We start from the raw sequence: 18352 nt of genomic DNA, 5'->3' as shown, positions 1-18352 counted from the left end.
TTGTGCCGGTGCGGCAGAATCCAATTCCCGTTTGAACTTTTTTTTTTTTTTCTCAAATAATTTAACAGACTTCGGCTACAATTTCGAGGCTTTTTCGCATTATTATTTTTATGGGTATAATTCCACGGAATTTTCTCAATTTTATAATATTTTACTTAAATTATACCTTTTGTCCTTTTTTTTAATTACTTTTGTTACTTTTTTTAGTCTTCTACTTTTTAAATCCAATTTTATAATTCTCTAATTTATGTAAATAATAATAATAATTTTAACAAAACCAAAATTATATTTTTACCATTAAAAAATTGGTCTATTAGAATTAACTTTTTTTTTATAAACATATTTTAATATTTTATTATAAAAAAAAATCAGAGAAAAACAAAATTTATAATTATATTAATTAAAAAGGGTAAGAATATATTTTCAAATTTAAAAAGTAAATGATAATAAAGACCAATTATTTTAATCAAAAAATATATTAATATTATTTATTAAAAAAAATATCGTGACTAAAATAAAAATAAAATGAAACTCAAAATACCGACTCAAAAATAATATTTTAATATTACTTATAGTATGTGAGTCAACGTTAGTAGTCAGCTCGTGCTCAGTTATATCATTAATATTTTGATTAACAATGATTAAAGTGGGATCTCTATATTAGATTCCATATCGATTGGAGAGGGAGACGAAACATTCTTTATAAGGGCATGGAAATCTATCCCTAGTAGACGCGTTTTAAAAATCGTGAGGTTGACGACAATGCGTAACAGGTCAAAGCGGATAATATTTGCTAGCAATATTCTTGAGATACGGGTTTTAAAAATCGTGAGGCTGAAGACGATACGTAACAATATCTGCTAGTAGTAGTTTTCGCTGCATTTTATGTGTCAGAAATTGACGTTTAGAAAGTACGGGACTATGATTTAATCGAAAGTTTGAAATATTGAAAAGGTGATTTAATAATGAAAAGGGTAGAAAAGGAAAAGGGGCAAAAAGGTTGAAAATGAAGCATTGGATTTCATGAATTTAAGATCTGATTGAATTGGCTTTTGGCTTTTGAGATGAAATCTTAGGGACAAAAAGGTAAATAAATTTTTAAATTGAAACCTTGTGATTATCATCATCAAATATTTGGTCCCACCCAACCTCATCATATCATTCACACTTTATTTTATTTTATTTTATTTATTTATTTATTTATTTGGTGAACTTTTGATGACCTCATAATTAATTAAAGCAAAAATACAATTATTTGGAAATTATTTTTACTATATAGTTTTATTAATCTCATCATAAAGTAACGAATAAAATTAAATTTATGTCAATATTTTAACTATATATATTTTCATAAATGTAACAAATAAATCTTTGGATTGTGATTTTCATTAAAATATATATATTATTTTTAAAAATATAAGATTTTAAATACGAGGAAAAAACTCAAGCATTAAATTTATAAATATCTTAACTAGTCGTAGAGGTGTATATGGGTCGAGTTCGAGAGAATCTCACAGTCTCATCCCTTGGGACCCAAGATCCTCACTGGCACACCATCCAGTGTCTGACTTTAATACCATTTATAACAGCCCAAGCCCACCGCTATAGATATGGATATTGTTCGTTTAAGTCCATTACGTATCGTCGTCAACCTCACAGTTTTTAAACGCGTCTACTAGGAGAGGTTTCCACACCCTTATCAAGTTTATTTCCAATCGATGTAAGATTTCACAATCCACCCCCTTAGGGTTTAGCGTTCTCACTGGCACATCGCCCTGTATTTGATTCTGATACAATTGGTAACAGCCCAAGTCCAACACTAGTAGATATTGTCTGTTTTGGCCCGCTACGTATCGTCGTCAGTCTCACGGTTTTAAAACACATCTACTAGGGAGAAGTTTCCACGCCCTTATAAGACCACTTTCAAACCGATGTGAGATCTCACGTCCTACCTAATTATATCGTGTTGGAATCAAAATTTTAATTAGAAAACATCATTTTCAAATATATATTATATTATATAGTATGTATGTATACCAAACAAAGGAGTTGGTTGAGAATTTAAGGAAGGTTGGAATAGAAGGAAACCCTATAAAGAAGGGAGGTAGAGAGAGAGAGAGAGAGGTGGGTGAGACTAATAAAATCCACTTTAATTAATGGGCATTTATTTTTGAGAAAATTAGTGAATAATTTGGTAATAAATAAATAAATAATAAGAAAATGCCAAACCTTTTTTCAACCTTCCTTAATTCCCACTCTTTTAGCCACAAACTATCTACTTTCCAAAAATACTAATATTAATTATTATAAAATAAATTATAATTTAATCCAATTCAAAATATCTATTTATGACTCACAAATTGTCCAATTAAGGGGAAAATATTAATGAATGTAATTTTAACAATATTTATTATCATTTATTTAATAATTTTAAATACCCATTAATTTTTACAATATATATAACCTTCTATGGTTGTGACAATATTTTAAGTTTTTAATATTTTATATAAATAATTAGGTTAAATTAATAAAAATAATAAAAATATTCTTATTGTCAGTACACATTTTAAAAATATTCATGAACTTTCAAAAGTAATAATAAAAAGTTTGGAGATGATCTATGAAGTGTCACTAGACTATTTCCGTCCATATATTAACGGCTCAAGCTTACCACTAGTAGATATTGTTCATTTTGGCCCATTACGTATCATTTGTCAGTCTCACGTGTTTTAAAATCGTGAGCTTGACCGTGATATTTAATCAGATAAAGCAGATAATATCTGCTAGCAGTGGGTTTGGGTTGTTACATAGTATAATAATCGTATCGTTGTCAGTTTCACGTGTTTTAAAATTGTGAGGCTGACGGTGATATTTAATGAGATGAAGTAGACAATATCTGCTAGCGGTGGGTTTGGATTGTTACATATTATAATAATCATATTGTGAGAAAATTACCCGTGTACCGACAAACTACTGTAGTACCTATTAGAGGATCAATAATGATCCCCTAATAACGATCCCCAAACCTAACATCTCGATATAACGACACTGCATATCATATACAGAGCATGACCCTGTAATTAATATATTTGTTTATCGAGATTGCATTTTTAAAACTCTTGATATGGAGGAGACTTTAGAACCTTCATAACTAAATGAATAGTAAAAATATTACCTAATTAAATAATTATTAATCATTATTTTAAATATTATTAAATATCCCTATATTATTGAGACTAATAAGTTTCAGTTAATAGCGTTTATAATTAATAATTTACATTATTTTTAACTATTTAATGTAATTTATTATTATTAATTATTAATATTCTAATTAACTTATACTTATTTAATTATCTTTGTAATTAAATTACAATTTTTAGTTCGGTTTCGAGTAAAGTATTTATTTATTTATTGTAATTTATTATTTATTGGGCATTATACAAACCCATGGGCCATTTCTAAACCAGCCCAAAACCATTGAGGCCCATAAACAAGGCCCATGAAAGAGCTCCTTTGGATTCTCCGATTCCCAATTTTGTCCCTGTTATTTTGCTTATAAAAGTATATTCAGAGTATTTTTATTATTTTTTTAAATTAAATTTAAATTTAAAGATATTTTGAAATTCTTTTTTAATTTTTTTTAAAGATATTATTTAAATTTTGAAAATTGTAATAATATTTTTTCAACAAATTACAGTTGGAAGTGTATTTTTATTAACTTAATAATGCATTATTTTATTCTATAAATAAATAAATAAATAAGATACACAAACGAACCGCCTATTTAAGCTCTAGCATCGGCCACGACTTACTCGCTTCGACTTCTCCGTCCCATTTCTAGTTTTCGCCAGTCCAAATTCTCTCTCCCTTTTTCTCTATCAGTTCATCAATGGCTTCGATCACAGCTTCATCGTTTTGCGTGCGATCTGCAGCTCCTCAATCGCGCCAAATCGCTGTAAGTTTTCAATCCTTTTCTCTTCCTCATGCGTGCATTTATGGATCTGTTGTACGTTTTCGTATTTGCCATGTCTCGTTGTTTTTGTGTAATCAATTGTTTCGAAACTGATCTTCTTAATTCCTACCTTTTGATCTGGATTTTGGCGTCCATTTCTGTTTTAATGTCGTTAATCACGATGTTTGGAGCATTTGTTTGAATCGGTATTGTGTTTGTATTGCATGGTTGTGAAACGTATGGATGATGGACTTGGCATTATCTTTGATTTCAGAATGTTTTATATCTCTTTATGGTGTTGTTTTACTTTTATTTGTGTAATTTCACTGCTGATTTGAATTTCTTGCCTAATTTTCACGCTATTTGGGGACAGAGGGCTGAAGAGAATAGTTTTCGAACTATCAGCTCCTATCTTTCAAAAATGTTCTGTGGAAATAGCCTGTTCAGTTGAAAAAAAAAAAAAAATCGCAACAGACCTTAATTTTCTCTCGTAATTTTTGCCTTGAAAAATTCTAAGCGCGAATGCAAACCATAAATTACGAGCGATCTTGAAAACCTAGTATATAATTGTTTGTCGTTGTAGTTATGAACCGAGATGAAGTTCTTATGTCCTGAAATTTTTTTTGCATCACTGTATGTGTGTGTCGATTATGATTGATCTCTTGTTCTCTTTGAATTCTCGTTCTCTGCTAAGAACTTGAGCTAATATTAAACGTCCTCTTCTGATTCTTATGGTGAAATTGTTTCTTGGTAAGCAGGCAGTATCCAAGCTTTCTGGTTCGAAGAGGGTTTCCTTTTCTTACCAAGGGAGAAATAACTTCTCTTCTAGAAGATTACGGTCGCTTCAAATTTCATGTGCTGTAAGTCCTTTTTACTGCTCTTTGAGTAAAACTTTGGTGCTATTGGGCTTCACCCACCTTTTCTTTTAAAGAATATTCTTTTTACTTTTAATTTTTTTTTAAAAAAAAAATATATATACACCATTCATTTCAATTAATCAATTGAAAATTGAGAAATATATTTCAATCAATTTAATTTTTATTTTATCATTTTTATTTATTTATTACTTTTTTATCCACACAGCACCACTTAATTTCAACTAATCAATTAAAATTAAGGGTTAACAATAATAATTTGAGAAATACGTTATATTACCAAAATAGCAAGTTTTTAAATAAAATCTGACAATATAAATCTCATTTTTCATTTTTATTTATTTCATTTTTTCATCTTCAAAGTACCATTTATTTTCAACTAATCGGTTTTAAAATAACCCTGTGAGAAAGAAATATGTTTGAAATTTAAATTTTCAAAGATTTTGTGAAGAAAACAAGAAAAAAAAATGTTCAAATTTAAAATATAAACATAGCATTTCTTTCCTTATTTAAAAAAGGAAAAACCTGTAAAATTAGTGAAAAAATCAATCACGTACACGTATCATCATAAGGTTAGGCCACGTGTCCGGGCTGCAAGAACTTGGTTTTACCCAAAATTTGGTCCCCTGGACAGCGCCAATTACTGTAGCTTTAACGGTATTAATTGGGGTATGGACAGGCGAAACCAGAGACAGTTGAAAAGGTTAGCAGAATAGTGAAGAAGCAATTGGCATTGGCAGATGACTCCATTGTCAATGGCGAGTCCAAATTTTCAACTCTTGGAGCCGATTCTCTCGACACGGTAAACTTCTACTCTACATATGTCTACTGTATATATATATTGTTGAGGATTATTGGGAGTGAGTCTCGCGTTGTTAATTTAATGGAAAATCATGGGTTTATAAGTGAGGAATACTACCTCCACTGGTATGAGACATTTCCCAGCAAAGCCACGAGAGCTTATGCTCAAAGTGGACAATATCATATTATTGTAGAGAATCGTGATTCTTAACATATATATATATATACTTCTAAAACATTGTATGCGCTTTGACTATGAGACAATGGGCTCATATTATTATAAAGATTTTGTATGTGTGTGTGGGGTGATCAGGTTGAGATCGTAATGGGGCTGGAGGAAGAATTTGGGATAAGCGTGGAAGAGGAGAGCGCACAGAGCATCACGACCGTCCAAGAGGCTGCAGATATGATCGAGGATCTGATCCTCAAAAAGGGGAGTGCTTAAAAATCCCACTCCCTTTCAGCATCTTACCTTGTTTTTTTGTTTGCCCTTCTGTTACTTTTACCGCACTACTGTCACACTGCTACTCAACGTAGTATTAGGTCGTAAAATAATGATACCACTTTTTGTTTCCTAATCTTCTCTCTTTAAGATATGTTCCCTAATTAGTTTTTAATCTTCTCTCTTTAACGTATCTTTACTTTCACTTCTTTTTAATACTTTTAAGCAATAATACTTGATTTTATTGCTGAGACTTGATTTTATTGCTGAGAATGGTTGGGAGGGAGTCCTGGTTATTTTAGGGAATGACCATGACTTATAAGTAAAGAATACATTTCCATGAGGCCTGTTGGGAAACACGAAGCAAAGTTATGAGAACTTATTATAGTGTACAATATCATACCATTGTGGATGAAGAGTAACCGTAAAAAGTATAATATTAGTATCCTTTCAATTTCAATTTTAAATATGTATCAATAGTATATACATTCATATTATCATAAATGCAATTTGAAGTATTAGAAACTACTATTGATACATAATATTATATTATATTATTAAGTATATGAGTTAATTATTGAGGGGGAGGGGATTGAAAATAAAATAGGCTTGGGAACGAAATGAAAATTGAGAAACATTAACGAACTAATCCTTCACAACCAAGAATCGCGGTACGTCGAAAAAGGAATTTTGGTTTTCCGCATTATGGAGCTTCAATGTGACTGAACATGAAGAGTCGTGAGCTGATTGCAACAGACTTTTGATTGTGACAAAGGTTTGGAAACTTGCGCGAGTTCTTCTTTCTTTGTTCAGTTGTTCGAATAAGTCTTTGAAATTTGTGATATTCTACTTCGATTTTGGAATGATTTTCATCTGTATAGGATTGCATTCGAATTTGGTTGAATATCAGTGAAGTAGGTCTATTTCACATCCCTGCAAGTTTCTGAACCTTTTTCTTTCATCATAATCATATTGTTGAGCGTGTCGCCATTGGTGTTTTTTATTCTCTATATATGCTATTAAGTTTCTTTCATATAATTATATCATACTCTCTTGCTTTTTTATCTTGTAAGAATGCATCATATAATAGTTTTCCTTCCGATTCATTTCGATAAGATCTACACATGAGCCCGTTCTCAACGAATGTGTTCGAACAAGTTAAGATGGTCAATGTATCCTGAGACATGAGGATGTATGGATCGTGTTGTTTAGAACCGAAATGACAATGAGATGCGACGTTGTGGCATTGCAGACGATTGAGCATGCACGCATGAATAGCACGTATTGTCGAACAAGTTTGTGGATTCTATACAAGTTGTGTTCGGTTGGTGAAAGAAAATCTCATCAAAGGTCAAATGAAGTTACAAAGTGAAGCGATAAATGTGAATGGAGCTTGAGTCTCTCTTTAGATTTGTCATGAGTGTGTCAAGATCACGACGCTGCACGGTCAAACTGTGACCGCTAGTAAGTCAAGTACTACCGGTTAAGTGATTTTTAAAAATAAGAGTAAGAAGTTTAAAGATAAATCGTGTAGGGTTGATAGAATATTGAAAATACTCTGATTATATATAAATAATGAATATTTTTATTAATTTAGTGGAAAAAAATAATAAATAAATAAATTGGAATCTGGATTTGCCGAGTCAGGGGAATTTAAAACGGCAGTCCACACGTGGTGTCTTGTGGATTCGCAACGACGATTTCATCCTTCGTTTTTTTGTATGTTCGCTACCGATTCCTCCAGCCTCCGTGCATACAAATCTCGCGCCACTTCAATGCTCTTTAATTTCTCTTTCCACTGCAGTGAAGCTCATCCTTGGTAATGATTCTCTCCCATTTCTTCTGTAATTTCAGTGTTCTTTTCTCTCTTTTTTTTGCCGGATTATCGAATTCTGTGGTGAAGCTAAATTGTTGTATCCGATTTTTGTTTGAATTCTGTTTTGGACTGTATTTTCTTTTTTTATAATTGCGTATTGAAGATTTAGGGATTGCGTTGTTTATGCTTCATTACTTTCCAGTTTCATATGGTTGTTACGTGTTATAACTCTTCGCTGAGATTTATATGGTTCTGATGGCTGTGTTTGATATCATTTCAATTTCTAAGTTACCTATTTTGAATAGAAAGAAAATTCATGTTGATTTCTGGAATGAAAACAGGCGCCTGATAGTTGTTGTTTACTGTTAATTAGAAAGAGAGTTCATGATGATTTCTGGTACAAAACTCACTATACTTGGAAATGAGCTTATGAATGTTGGAAGTAAGAAATTTTTTAGACTACATAAACGAGGATGGTCAGCAGTTCTAGAATTGTTTGCCAAAACGAATGAGTTTTGAAATTGAATTAAAAAAAATTAAAAGCTACATATAGATAAAGAACCGATGGGATCCCACATCGGTTGGGGAGGAGAACCAAACATTCTTTATAAAGGTGTGGAAACCTCTCCTAGTAGACGTTTTTTTTAAAAACCTTGAGGATAAGCTCGAAAGGGAAAGCCTAAAGAGAACAATATTTGCTAGCGGTGGGCTACCCTGCTTTTTCACTTTTGTTGACCTCGGGCTAAGTCGATACCTCAAACAAAGGGGGGAGAGAAGAGAGCCTCAGTATGATAATGAACGAAAAAGGGCATCTGCACGGGCGGAATGGATGAGCGAAAGGTGCCATGCCATGGAGTGAGGAATATCTCGAGTCTCATGTAAGACAAGAAACATAACCTCGAGGTGCTGCGCAGGAACTGCGAGACCTTCTCGAACACAGGATAGGCAATTGAGATCTCGAGCTAGCCTATTCTATTTACCTCGTAAAAGAGAGAAAGAAAGAAGGGACAGGAGAATTCATCTTTCTTCTTCTTTTACACGTCGCGAGCTCCCGAAGTCAATATTTAGCACCTTCCTTCTTGGGCTGTTATAAATGGTATCAGAGCCCAGACATCGAGTGATGCCAATGAAGAGGCTGAGCCATGAAGGGGGTGGACACGAAATGGTGTGCCAGTACGGACATTGGGCCTCGAAGGGAGTAGATTGAGGGGTCCCACATCGATTTGAGAAGAGAACGAGTGTCATTGAGGACGCTGGCCCTGAAGGGGTGGTGGGGTGGATTGTGAGATCCCACCTCAGTTGGGGAGGAGAACGAAACCAAACTGATGAGCTCTTCACCAACCTGGTGTAACAATGTCATAACTGACTACAACTTGAACTGATTTAAGATGTTGAAGATTAGCATTGATCTTGTCCCCAAAATTTGGTCACTGGGATGACTTTTTGTGTCTTTCAGATTTTTGCTTTAGTGAATTCTCATTGTTCGTTGACTATCACCATGAAGAATATGTTCAAAAGTGAAATTTCCTTGGTTTACTTTGTTGATCAGCATCCAATTTTACCAGTTATTTCAGCTCTTCTGATAACCTTCATTGGGTTTGAGTTCACTTAACGCAAAACAATGGTGAAAGCTGTTGCTGTTCTCGAGAGCAATCAGGGAGTGAAGGGAACCGTCTTCTTTAACCAAAATGGCAATGGTAGCTCAAATCGTAGTTTGAAATTTTAATTCATACAGATTTTTTGTTTTATTTTTTTTTTCATAGTTAGTATATTTTTCAGGTCCAACTACAGTTAGAGGAAATATTTCTGGCCTTACGCCAGGGCTTCATGGTTTCCATGTTCATGCCCTTGGGGACACTACCAATGGTTGCTCATCGACTGGTACGTTCTCATGAGTAACACCCTTTTAGTTCCTCAATGTTAATTACAGAGTGTCCATTGGAACTATTGGCACATTATGACTCTACTTGCAAGCAAATTGCTCGCAGGGCCTCATTTCAACCCTGAAGGCAAAGATCATGGTGCACCTGATGATGAGAATCGTCATGTTGGTGATCTAGGAAATTTGGTTGCTGGTGATGACGGTGTGTTTAATACTGTTCCATATTGCATTTCATTCTCCCTGAAATTTTTTTTTAGTAAACTGGACCCAAATGATTAGCCCCTCTAAAATGCATGACCAATGTGAGATTCCACGTCGGTTGGGGAGGAGAACAAAACATTCTTTATAAGGGCGTGGAAACTTCTCTCCCTAGTAGACGCGTTTTAAAATCCTTGAGGGAAATCCCAAAAGGGAGAGCCCAAAGACGACAATATCGATTAGCGATGGGCTTGGGTTGTTACACCTCATGATTCCAGCTTCCTCCCCATCTCCTATTGATAACAATATTAGAAAAAATCATGAATTTCATGTTAAAGCACTCTTTCTTTTCCTTGTTTAGGATTAATTTGACATGATTGTAAAGATGATTACTGTCTATTATACAGGTACTGCTACTTTCTCTATTATTGACAAACAGGTTTGGACAATTTAATGTTTATTTGGATGTTTCACCATCTCTACTAAAAGTCTCAGCTAGTGAGCATCATTTGTTTCTATGTTATGCAGATTTCCCTTGTTGGAACAAATTCCGTTCTTGGAAGATCTATTGTTGTCCACGCCGATCCCGATGATCTTGGCAGGGGTAATATTATTTTATAAATATTCATAGCTATATTTCCAGAAAGAATCCCACAGATTGTAACTTATTAATATGATCTTCTTCGAATTCAGTGATATCCTTTCGGGGTTCTTTGCTTTTTTCACTTTGTACGTGTAGACATCCATTTTCTTCACATTTATATAACTAACTTTACTTGAATCTTAAACCATGAGATTATTTAATGTGCTGGAAGTATCGATCTTTGAAATGTATGTTCCCTTCGATTAATTATAAGCCTCCCCTTTGTCTTTGCACGTCAAGTAGGTGACCTCCACCAGGATGACCAAATAAAGAAATCTGAAGCATAATCTGTGAACTGTTCTGATCTTGTCTGCAGGTCAAACCGAACTTAGCCTGACCACTGGCAATGCGGGTGAGAGAATTGCTTGTGGTAAGTTACAAAATTTCTCATTACTGGTTGGTTTTGAAGTGGTTGCTGTATGTCACAACCAACCTAACCAGTCCCCAAATAAATCATTGAGGACGATATCACGACGTTGCACGGTTGAAAAAGTATAACCCATATTTTAATATGCACATAGCGTATTGATTGGGACTTTTTGTGGGACAAATCTGTTCTCGAGCAACTTTATAGTTGGCATAAACATCCATTATTCGGTGTTTCTTGCAGGCGTTATCGGGCTGCAAGAGTGAAGTACATTTCGACCGCCATGGTTTAATGATGAGCGATGAAGTAGCGGAGTATGCAAAGCTATACTTTGGTTTCCAACACATATACAGTGTATTAAACTTGGTATGTGAAAAGGTATGAAAAGGCATGGTGAAGTTGGAAGTCTTATATCAGAAGTAAATAAGATTAGAGTTTATTGTATCAATACTCCACTTCATATAGATTTACATTATAAACAAATGATATTTTGCTCCTTTCAACAATTTTATGCAATTATAAAGGTTTTTAAATCATAGATTACATGTAATTAAATATTATGAATCCAAGGTTAATGGAAACTATTCTAAACAACATAGAAAAAGAAAAAAAAAACCATTAATAGTCTAAATCTAAACCGAGAAAATAAAAATGGCTCTGATCAAAGATTTTCTTGGGGTTTCCCCTCCCAACAACATTCATGGGAAGACAAAACTTTTCACATATATAAATTGCAAAGGTCTAACCCTCCAGAGATTATACTGCAACAGGGATATATACATTTATGGCAAAAGCCTATAAACCTACACAGTCAGCCAAATATGGGACAGAAAGAAACGACATGGATTAAGCTCGTCTCTTACTCAATCGCCAAGAGTTGGGTTCGTGATACCTGTCGTAGAGTGGTTCAATCCGCTCTTGTCGCTTTCGCTTACTCATCTTTGTTGGGTCTGCAACTTTGAAGTATCTTGGAGCTAGTTCAACAAGCCATTTGGGATCTATGACTGTCACTTCACGCATGTACTCTTTTGTTGTCATGACTAGCTCGTGGTATATGACCCAGTCGGGTTGTCTTTGGAATAAAGCGCTGCTTGGATGGATATAAACCGGTTGGTTCTCGACTAGCGTTCGATAACCCTCTTGAGGATCCTTTCTGGCTGCGTGGAAAAAGAACCCTGCTGTAATTGCCTTCCTTATCTGTGTGAAATTCTTGCCTGCACTCACCACATCCAGTTTGTACCTGAAATTGGGCAAACGTGTGTGAGCTAGAAAGCAAGGAGTCTGATAGGAACATTTAAGATGCTAACATCCAAGAGACAATAGTTGAATGACGATGGATAAAGCAAAAACTGATAAAAGAATAGTAGATAACACCAGCTAAAACTCCCCAGAATCCGATAAACAGAATTTCTCTCTACCAGCGTTTCTATATACAAAATGCAGCGAAGAATCTTAGAAGTTGCTTTCACAAACTGTGACCGCCTAAGTCTACGCTAGCAGATATTGTTCTCTTTGAGCTTTGCCTTCCGAGCTTCTCAAGGTTTTTAAAATGTGTCTACTAGGAGGGTTTCTACACCCTTACAAAGACGGTTTCCTTCTTCGTGAGATCTCACACAAGCCCAATGAACAAGCCCAATGACATACAAACATTTGAACTCAACTTTCTACATACAAACATAATTGTGCATCTCACCAAAGTTCATTCAGCCACGCTTTCCAAATTCTTTAACAAGAAGATGCCTAAGTTTCCTCACCCAGGATAAGAAGTCTGCAAGTTCAGCCTGATTCTGTTCAGACAAAATATATTTGTACTAGATTCCATTCCTACATGTCAACCAACTGTTTTTTTCCCCTAAAGAATGTACAAGCCCAACTAAAGGGGGTCCAAACCTACACAAATGAAAATGACTCCTATCCAATAAATAAGACTTGGCCCATAATCCTTATTCCACCTAAGCCAAATATCCTTAAAAACAGTAGAGAAACCAGTGTGCCACAAGGAAGAGCTCAAAAGCACCTTATCCACCCTAGAGCAACCATCTCTACGCTGTACATGTAAACTATAAAGCAAATGCGTGCATGCAAGACAAGACAACAATAGATAATCGTAGCTGAAGACAAAAATTTAACAAAAACAATATCAAGAGGAGACTAGAAGATCATACTTGTCCATAATTGAAAGAAGTTGTTTCCTCACATCCTGTGCTCTCCTCAAGGATCGAGATTGAACAAAGTTTTCAAAACACCAAGGGCCTGAAAAGTTTTTGGCTTTCCACGCCTCATAAACTGCAAGCAAAGTCAGATGATCTCCCTCTGGCTGGAAAAACTTGGCCCTTTTCTGATCAGCCTGGGCTTGTTTTTCCCTTGGCCTGTAAAAGATATTTCCAGTCTGAATCATTGCAATTATGGTCAAAATCTCATCACTGCATCCAAGATCCACACTAGCTAGCAGCATCTTAGACAAAGGTGGATCTAAAGGAAATTCGGCCATTTTTCTACCCAACTTAGTCAGAAGTCCTTCTTCGTCCAGTGCTCCTAGACTGTAAAGTTGTTCCATTGCTGAAATTAGTGCTTGGGGTGAAGGTGGATCCATAAAATCAAATGACAGGAGATCATTTATCCCCATGGCTTTCATAGTAAGAGTAGTATGACCAAGATTGATTCTCTGGATTTCTGGTATTGTTGTAGGAGACATCTCGTTGCGATAAGCACTCTCAGTATAGAGGCGGTAACATTTTCCAGGTCCTGTTCGCCCAGCACGCCCCGCACGTTGTTTGGCTGATGCTTGTGAAATTGGTGTGATAACAAGAGAATCAAGCCCTTGCTTTGGGTTATATACATTCTGTTTAGCAAACCCAGGATCAATAACATAAAAGATTCCATCTATTGTCAATGAAGCCTCAGCAATGTTAGTCGCCACTACAACTTTCCTCTTACCAGGAGGAGCTGGTTCAAAAATCCTGGACTGCATTTCACTGGGCAAGGCACTGTAGACTGGTAGAATTATTAACTCGGGAACATTTTTACCGAGTCCTTTCATTCTCTCGTATAGAGACTGACATGCAAAATCAATCTCCTCCTGGCCAGTCAAGAAAAGAAGTATGTCACCTTCAGGCTCTGTCAAGTGGATCTGCAAGACTGTGATTAAAGCAGCATCAAGATAATCAGTTTCTGGCTGCTTAGTATAGAGGATCTCCACAGGGAAAGTTCGCCCAGGAATTGTAAAAATATTACAATTAAAGAAATATCCTGAAAATTTTTCGGCATCTAAAGTAGCAGATGTGACAATCAGTCGAAGGTCAGGTCTCCTTTTCACAAGTTGCTTCAGCAATCCAAAAAGAACATCAGTGAAGATTGTTCTCTCGTGAGCTTCATCAAGCATAACTACCGAGTACTGTGACAAGTTATCATCAATCAAAATCTCCCTAAGAAGCATACCATCAGTCATATACTTGATCACAGTATCAGGTCCAGTACAATCCTCAAAACGAATTGCATACCCAACTTCCTCTCCTAAGCGACATCCAAACTCTTCAGCAACCCTCTTCGCGACAGACATTGCAGCCACCCTACGTGGTTGAGTGCACCCAATTTTACCGGAGGTTGTGTATCCAGCTTCAGCAAGATACTGAGTTACCTGGGTTGTCTTACCTGAACCAGTCTCACCAATGACAACAAGTACCTGATTATCATGAACGGCCTGAATAAGTTCTTTCTTCAGCTTGTAAATGGGTAAGCTTTGCCTCTGTTCCTGGATAGAGAGCTTCGATTTCTGCCCGAAACTAATATCTTTTCCATAAGCATCCTTCTTCCACTCAGGCATATCATAGGCCGACAAGCCAACGCCCCTGAGCTCCTGTGCAAGATGCCTCTCACCTGTCTCTGGCATAGGGTCTTCCCAAGGTCGATTAAGATCCTTTGGAATTGAATCAAGCATGGTCCTTTGCTGCTGCTCACGAACTTCCCTACGCTCCTTAATCAGTGCAGATTGAAGTGCAGCTGCCCGGCTCAGAGACCCTTCCGGATTTTTGAATATTTTAACTGGCGACATGTCAATTGAGTATCTACTCTGGCCTTGCAGAAATTCAGGCTCGTCTTCATTCAACTCAATCTCAAGCTCCTCTTCAGCACCCTCTTCTTGATATAATAGCCCATCTCCCTCATCATCATATGAAGGATAGTCGTTTACACTTAAAACACCAGAAGCAATCAGTTGTTTGGCTTCCCATCTCTCAGGTGAGCTCATTCTCTTCAAAGGTCTGCGTGAAGGAATAGTAACATCATCTTCCACAATCTTAATTCCAGAAAGGCCAGTCCTAACCACTGGGCCATCATCCTTCGTATTTGAAGGATTCATTCTAGGACCATCATCGGCATCCTTTTTCTTAAGCGGAAGCAAATCCTTTCCAGAATGTTGGTCCACATCCCTCATAGAAAGGCTCAACTTTTGCCCTGAAACTGAAATAACCTTGACATAAACCTCTTGATCTCGCTTTACAACATCCTTGGCATTGGTAATCCTTCGAGTAGCCATCTGAGAAACGTGAACCAGACCCTCCTTGCCTCTGAAATCATTTATCTGGACAAAGCAACCCGTGTCCATCACTCTAGAAACTCTACCCTTGTAGACCTTGTACAATTCAGGTTCGTGATCGACAGGGAGGTGTCGCCCATTTTGTGTATGCTTGTCCCTATCATCTCTCCGATTGCCATTACCATCTCTTGTATCCCCTGTGTAACCTTCATTTTCTTCATACCCATTTCTCCTATTCCGATCCCTTGGCCTTCCACTTCTCTGATAATCATCACCACCATCATCATCACGATCCCTACCACCATGTCTCTCATCCCTTTCATATCTATCCCTGCGCCTATCTCTATCCTTATCTCGATCCCTGTACCTATCTCTATCTCTATCTCTATTTCTGTCACCATCTCGATCCCTATCCCTATCCCTGTCTCTGTCTCTGTCTCTTCCTCGGTCCCCTGCCCTCCCCTTGTATCGATCATCTTGTACGTCTCTGTCCCCACGCTTCTGGTGAGCCTCCAACTCAATTTCCTTCACGAGCTCCTTAGCTCTCTCCTTATCATCCCCGATCGCCAAGGCCCTAAACTTGCCCTTTTTTCCATCTGATTCCTTCTCCTTCTTGAACTCCTTCTCATTGTCATCCTTCTGCGGAGGAAGAATAAGGTGAATGATCCTCAGAAGCGAGCGAACAAAGTAATCGGGCATTTCAGCACCGTTCTCCTTCAATTTGGAATCGAACTCGTCCACCGTCTCACATCTCCGCCCCATCTCGGTTATGAACTCAGCAAGTACTTTATCTCCGAACCCTAAATGAGTTTCGAGCTCAGAACATACCTTGGAAACGAGGGACAAGTACTCGAGCTTCTTCAATCCATCGTCGCCGTTAGCCGCGGAAGCAACCATCGTCGAATCCAAGAGAAACAACACAATAAAATGAATCAAGAGAATCTGAAGATAAAGATGAAGTGAATTGAGAGATTTCTAGGGTTGGTTCTAGATAACTGATTATTGGGGAAAATCGCCTAAGCCTAATCACCAGAAGCTGCACATGAGGGCTCCCCTGAGTTCCCTTCTCCCGTCATGACACTCTTAACATCTTATTTAATTTTTATTTTCTTTTCTTTTTTTTTTTTTTTATTAAACGTTCAATTTCTATTTTGTTCGATTAAAAAAAAATAATAATAAATAAAAGCAATTTTTTTAAAATTTTTTATTTTTTTTTAAGATCGACAAATTTACTCAGATACAAAATTTAAAGTCTCATGTCTCTGCAACCCTTAGGACGTGGTCATGTTACTTACTCCTTACTATTAAAAGTGAAGACTATTCCCACAAACTAGCACGATTTTTTTTTAACGTGTTTTTGTTCTCACTCACATGACATCCTCGGAAACTTCTCAAGAGGTCACCGAACCTATAATTGTTCCAAGCAAAACATACATAAACTATGAGATTCATATTATCGAACCACTGAAAAAGAAGGTGCATCTTGTTGGTATAAATAGTAACTTTCATAGACATCCTATTTTATGGTTTTGGTTCATTCATGTATTTTTCTTTTGTTTAGATGTTACAGACTTAGAACGATGTAATGATTAAAATTTAAGGTTATGTTGGATGAAAGTCACACATCAGCTAATTTAGGGAATGATAATGGGTTTATAATCAATGAATACTATCTCCATTGGTTTGAAGCCTTTTGGGAAGTCAAAAGCAAAGTCATGAGAGTTTATACTCAAAGTCTACAATATCATATCATTGTGGAGAGTTGTGTTCATCTAACATGGTATTAGAGTCATGCCCTAAACTTACCTATGTCAATAGAATCTTCAAATGTCGAACAAAATATCATACCATTGTGGAGAGTTGTGTTCATCTAACATGATATCAGAGCCATGCCCTAAACTTACCTATGACAATAGAATCCTCAAATGTCGAACAAAGTATTGTGAGCTTTGAAGACATAGTAAAAAAATGACTAAAATATCAAACAGAAGGTGTACTCTGTTCGAAGACTCCAGTGGAAGGAGTCGAACCTCGATCGAACAAAGGGTGTACTTTGTTCGAAGACTTGAAAGGAAGGAGTCGAGGCTCGATCAAAGGGAGGTATGAAATGACGTATTTTTTTTTGTTTTTTTTTTTTTATTAGTGAAACAAATTGAAGGATGATGATTGAGCAAATGGGAAAGATTCTTTTACTTTTTCACAATAACATATTATATTATATTATATTCTACTGCAAACTCCTTTTTGTTATCACAACTTTTGTAAAGACGCCATTAGATACCATCTTCAAGCTCTGAGCTTATTCCCAGCTCACAAAGAGGGAAAACAAAAAACACCAAGATTCTCAGGCTTTCGTCTTCCTCATTAATTCCTAGAGGTTTTAATTAGGGTTTTTCCCGTTCATCCAACCGGGTCTCAATCCATTTAATCGGCCATTCGAAACTGCTGATTGTCGCAGTGGTGCTGCTCTGCGCATCAATCTTATTGCATAGTGTTCTTATTCTTTGAGAAAAACGAAGAAATGGGTGCTCAGAGAAAGGGGGCATCGCGGGTTTCCGAGGACTCCGAGGAGTTGGCACGAGTTTCGTTGCAGGCAGTTCTTCTTGCCGATAGCTTTACCACTAAGTTTCGTCCCATAACGCTTGAACGACCCAAGGTATTTTCCAGATAACCGGAAGTGTTTCTTCGGAATTATAGTTCGTGCGTATTTCTTTCTATGTGTTCATAATTTAGCTAATAGTTCGATACTAGTTTGGAAAATTATAGCCCTTCATTCGAGGGCTGTTTCAAAAAAAAAAAAAAAAAAAAAAAAAAAAAAAAAAAAAAAAAAAAAAAAAAAAAA

The 18352-nt window shown here is 36.1% G+C and overlaps 4 protein-coding genes across 8 annotated transcripts in view; 3 read left to right on the top strand and 1 right to left on the bottom strand.

Annotated features, from left to right (window-relative positions):
- Positions 1–3801: 3801 nt before the first annotated feature.
- LOC111450263 (acyl carrier protein 1, chloroplastic-like) lies at positions 3802–6242 on the top strand. Its single transcript, XM_023090296.1, has 4 exons — positions 3802–3955; positions 4711–4812; positions 5507–5629; positions 5942–6242. The coding sequence occupies exons 1-4, from the start codon at positions 3890–3892 to the stop codon at positions 6071–6073; spliced, it is 423 nt and encodes a 140-aa protein (XP_022946064.1). The 5' UTR covers positions 3802–3889; the 3' UTR covers positions 6074–6242.
- A 1469-nt stretch (positions 6243–7711) lies between these two features.
- LOC111450340 (superoxide dismutase [Cu-Zn]-like) lies at positions 7712–11482 on the top strand. 4 transcript variants are annotated; one of them, XR_002711791.1, is made up of 8 exons: positions 7712–7889; positions 9495–9583; positions 9666–9767; positions 9875–9970; positions 10374–10405; positions 10495–10570; positions 10853–10979; positions 11220–11482. XR_002711791.1 is itself a non-coding variant. In XM_023090411.1 (8 exons), the coding sequence occupies exons 2-8, from the start codon at positions 9508–9510 to the stop codon at positions 11240–11242; spliced, it is 471 nt and encodes a 156-aa protein (XP_022946179.1). In that variant the 5' UTR covers positions 7712–7889; positions 9452–9507; the 3' UTR covers positions 11243–11479. The 4 variants fall into 4 exon arrangements, 3 of the variants coding, with proteins under 3 accessions (XP_022946179.1, XP_022946178.1, XP_022946180.1); XM_023090411.1 differs by having other exon boundaries at positions 9452–9583; positions 10926–10979; positions 11208–11479; XM_023090410.1 differs by having other exon boundaries at positions 7713–7889; positions 10926–10979; positions 11208–11479.
- A 191-nt stretch (positions 11483–11673) lies between these two features.
- On the bottom strand, positions 11674–16557 carry LOC111450338 (probable pre-mRNA-splicing factor ATP-dependent RNA helicase DEAH5). Its single transcript, XM_023090409.1, has 2 exons — positions 13142–16557; positions 11674–12216 (listed from the first exon to the last, which is right to left on the bottom strand). The coding sequence occupies exons 1-2, from the start codon at positions 16405–16407 to the stop codon at positions 11823–11825; spliced, it is 3660 nt and encodes a 1219-aa protein (XP_022946177.1). The 5' UTR covers positions 16408–16557; the 3' UTR covers positions 11674–11822.
- A 1193-nt stretch (positions 16558–17750) lies between these two features.
- The window catches only part of LOC111450765 (translation initiation factor eIF-2B subunit epsilon-like), a 12555-nt gene continuing 11953 nt past the window's right edge, over positions 17751–18352 (top strand). For both annotated transcript variants that reach the window (XM_023091045.1, XM_023091044.1), the window contains exon 1: positions 17751–18166. In XM_023091045.1, the coding sequence (XP_022946813.1) occupies positions 18032–18166 (135 nt within the window). In that variant the 5' untranslated portion in view covers positions 17751–18031. The remainder of the gene's footprint in view (positions 18167–18352) is intronic.

The sequence above is a fragment of the Cucurbita moschata genome, unplaced genomic scaffold, assembly GCF_002738365.1.
Source record: "Cucurbita moschata cultivar Rifu unplaced genomic scaffold, Cmos_1.0 Cmo_Scf00012, whole genome shotgun sequence".
Classification (NCBI taxonomy): Eukaryota; Viridiplantae; Streptophyta; class Magnoliopsida; order Cucurbitales; family Cucurbitaceae; genus Cucurbita; species Cucurbita moschata.
Note: the sequence above shows the minus strand (reverse complement) of the source record. Positions and strands in the feature narration are given on the sequence as shown.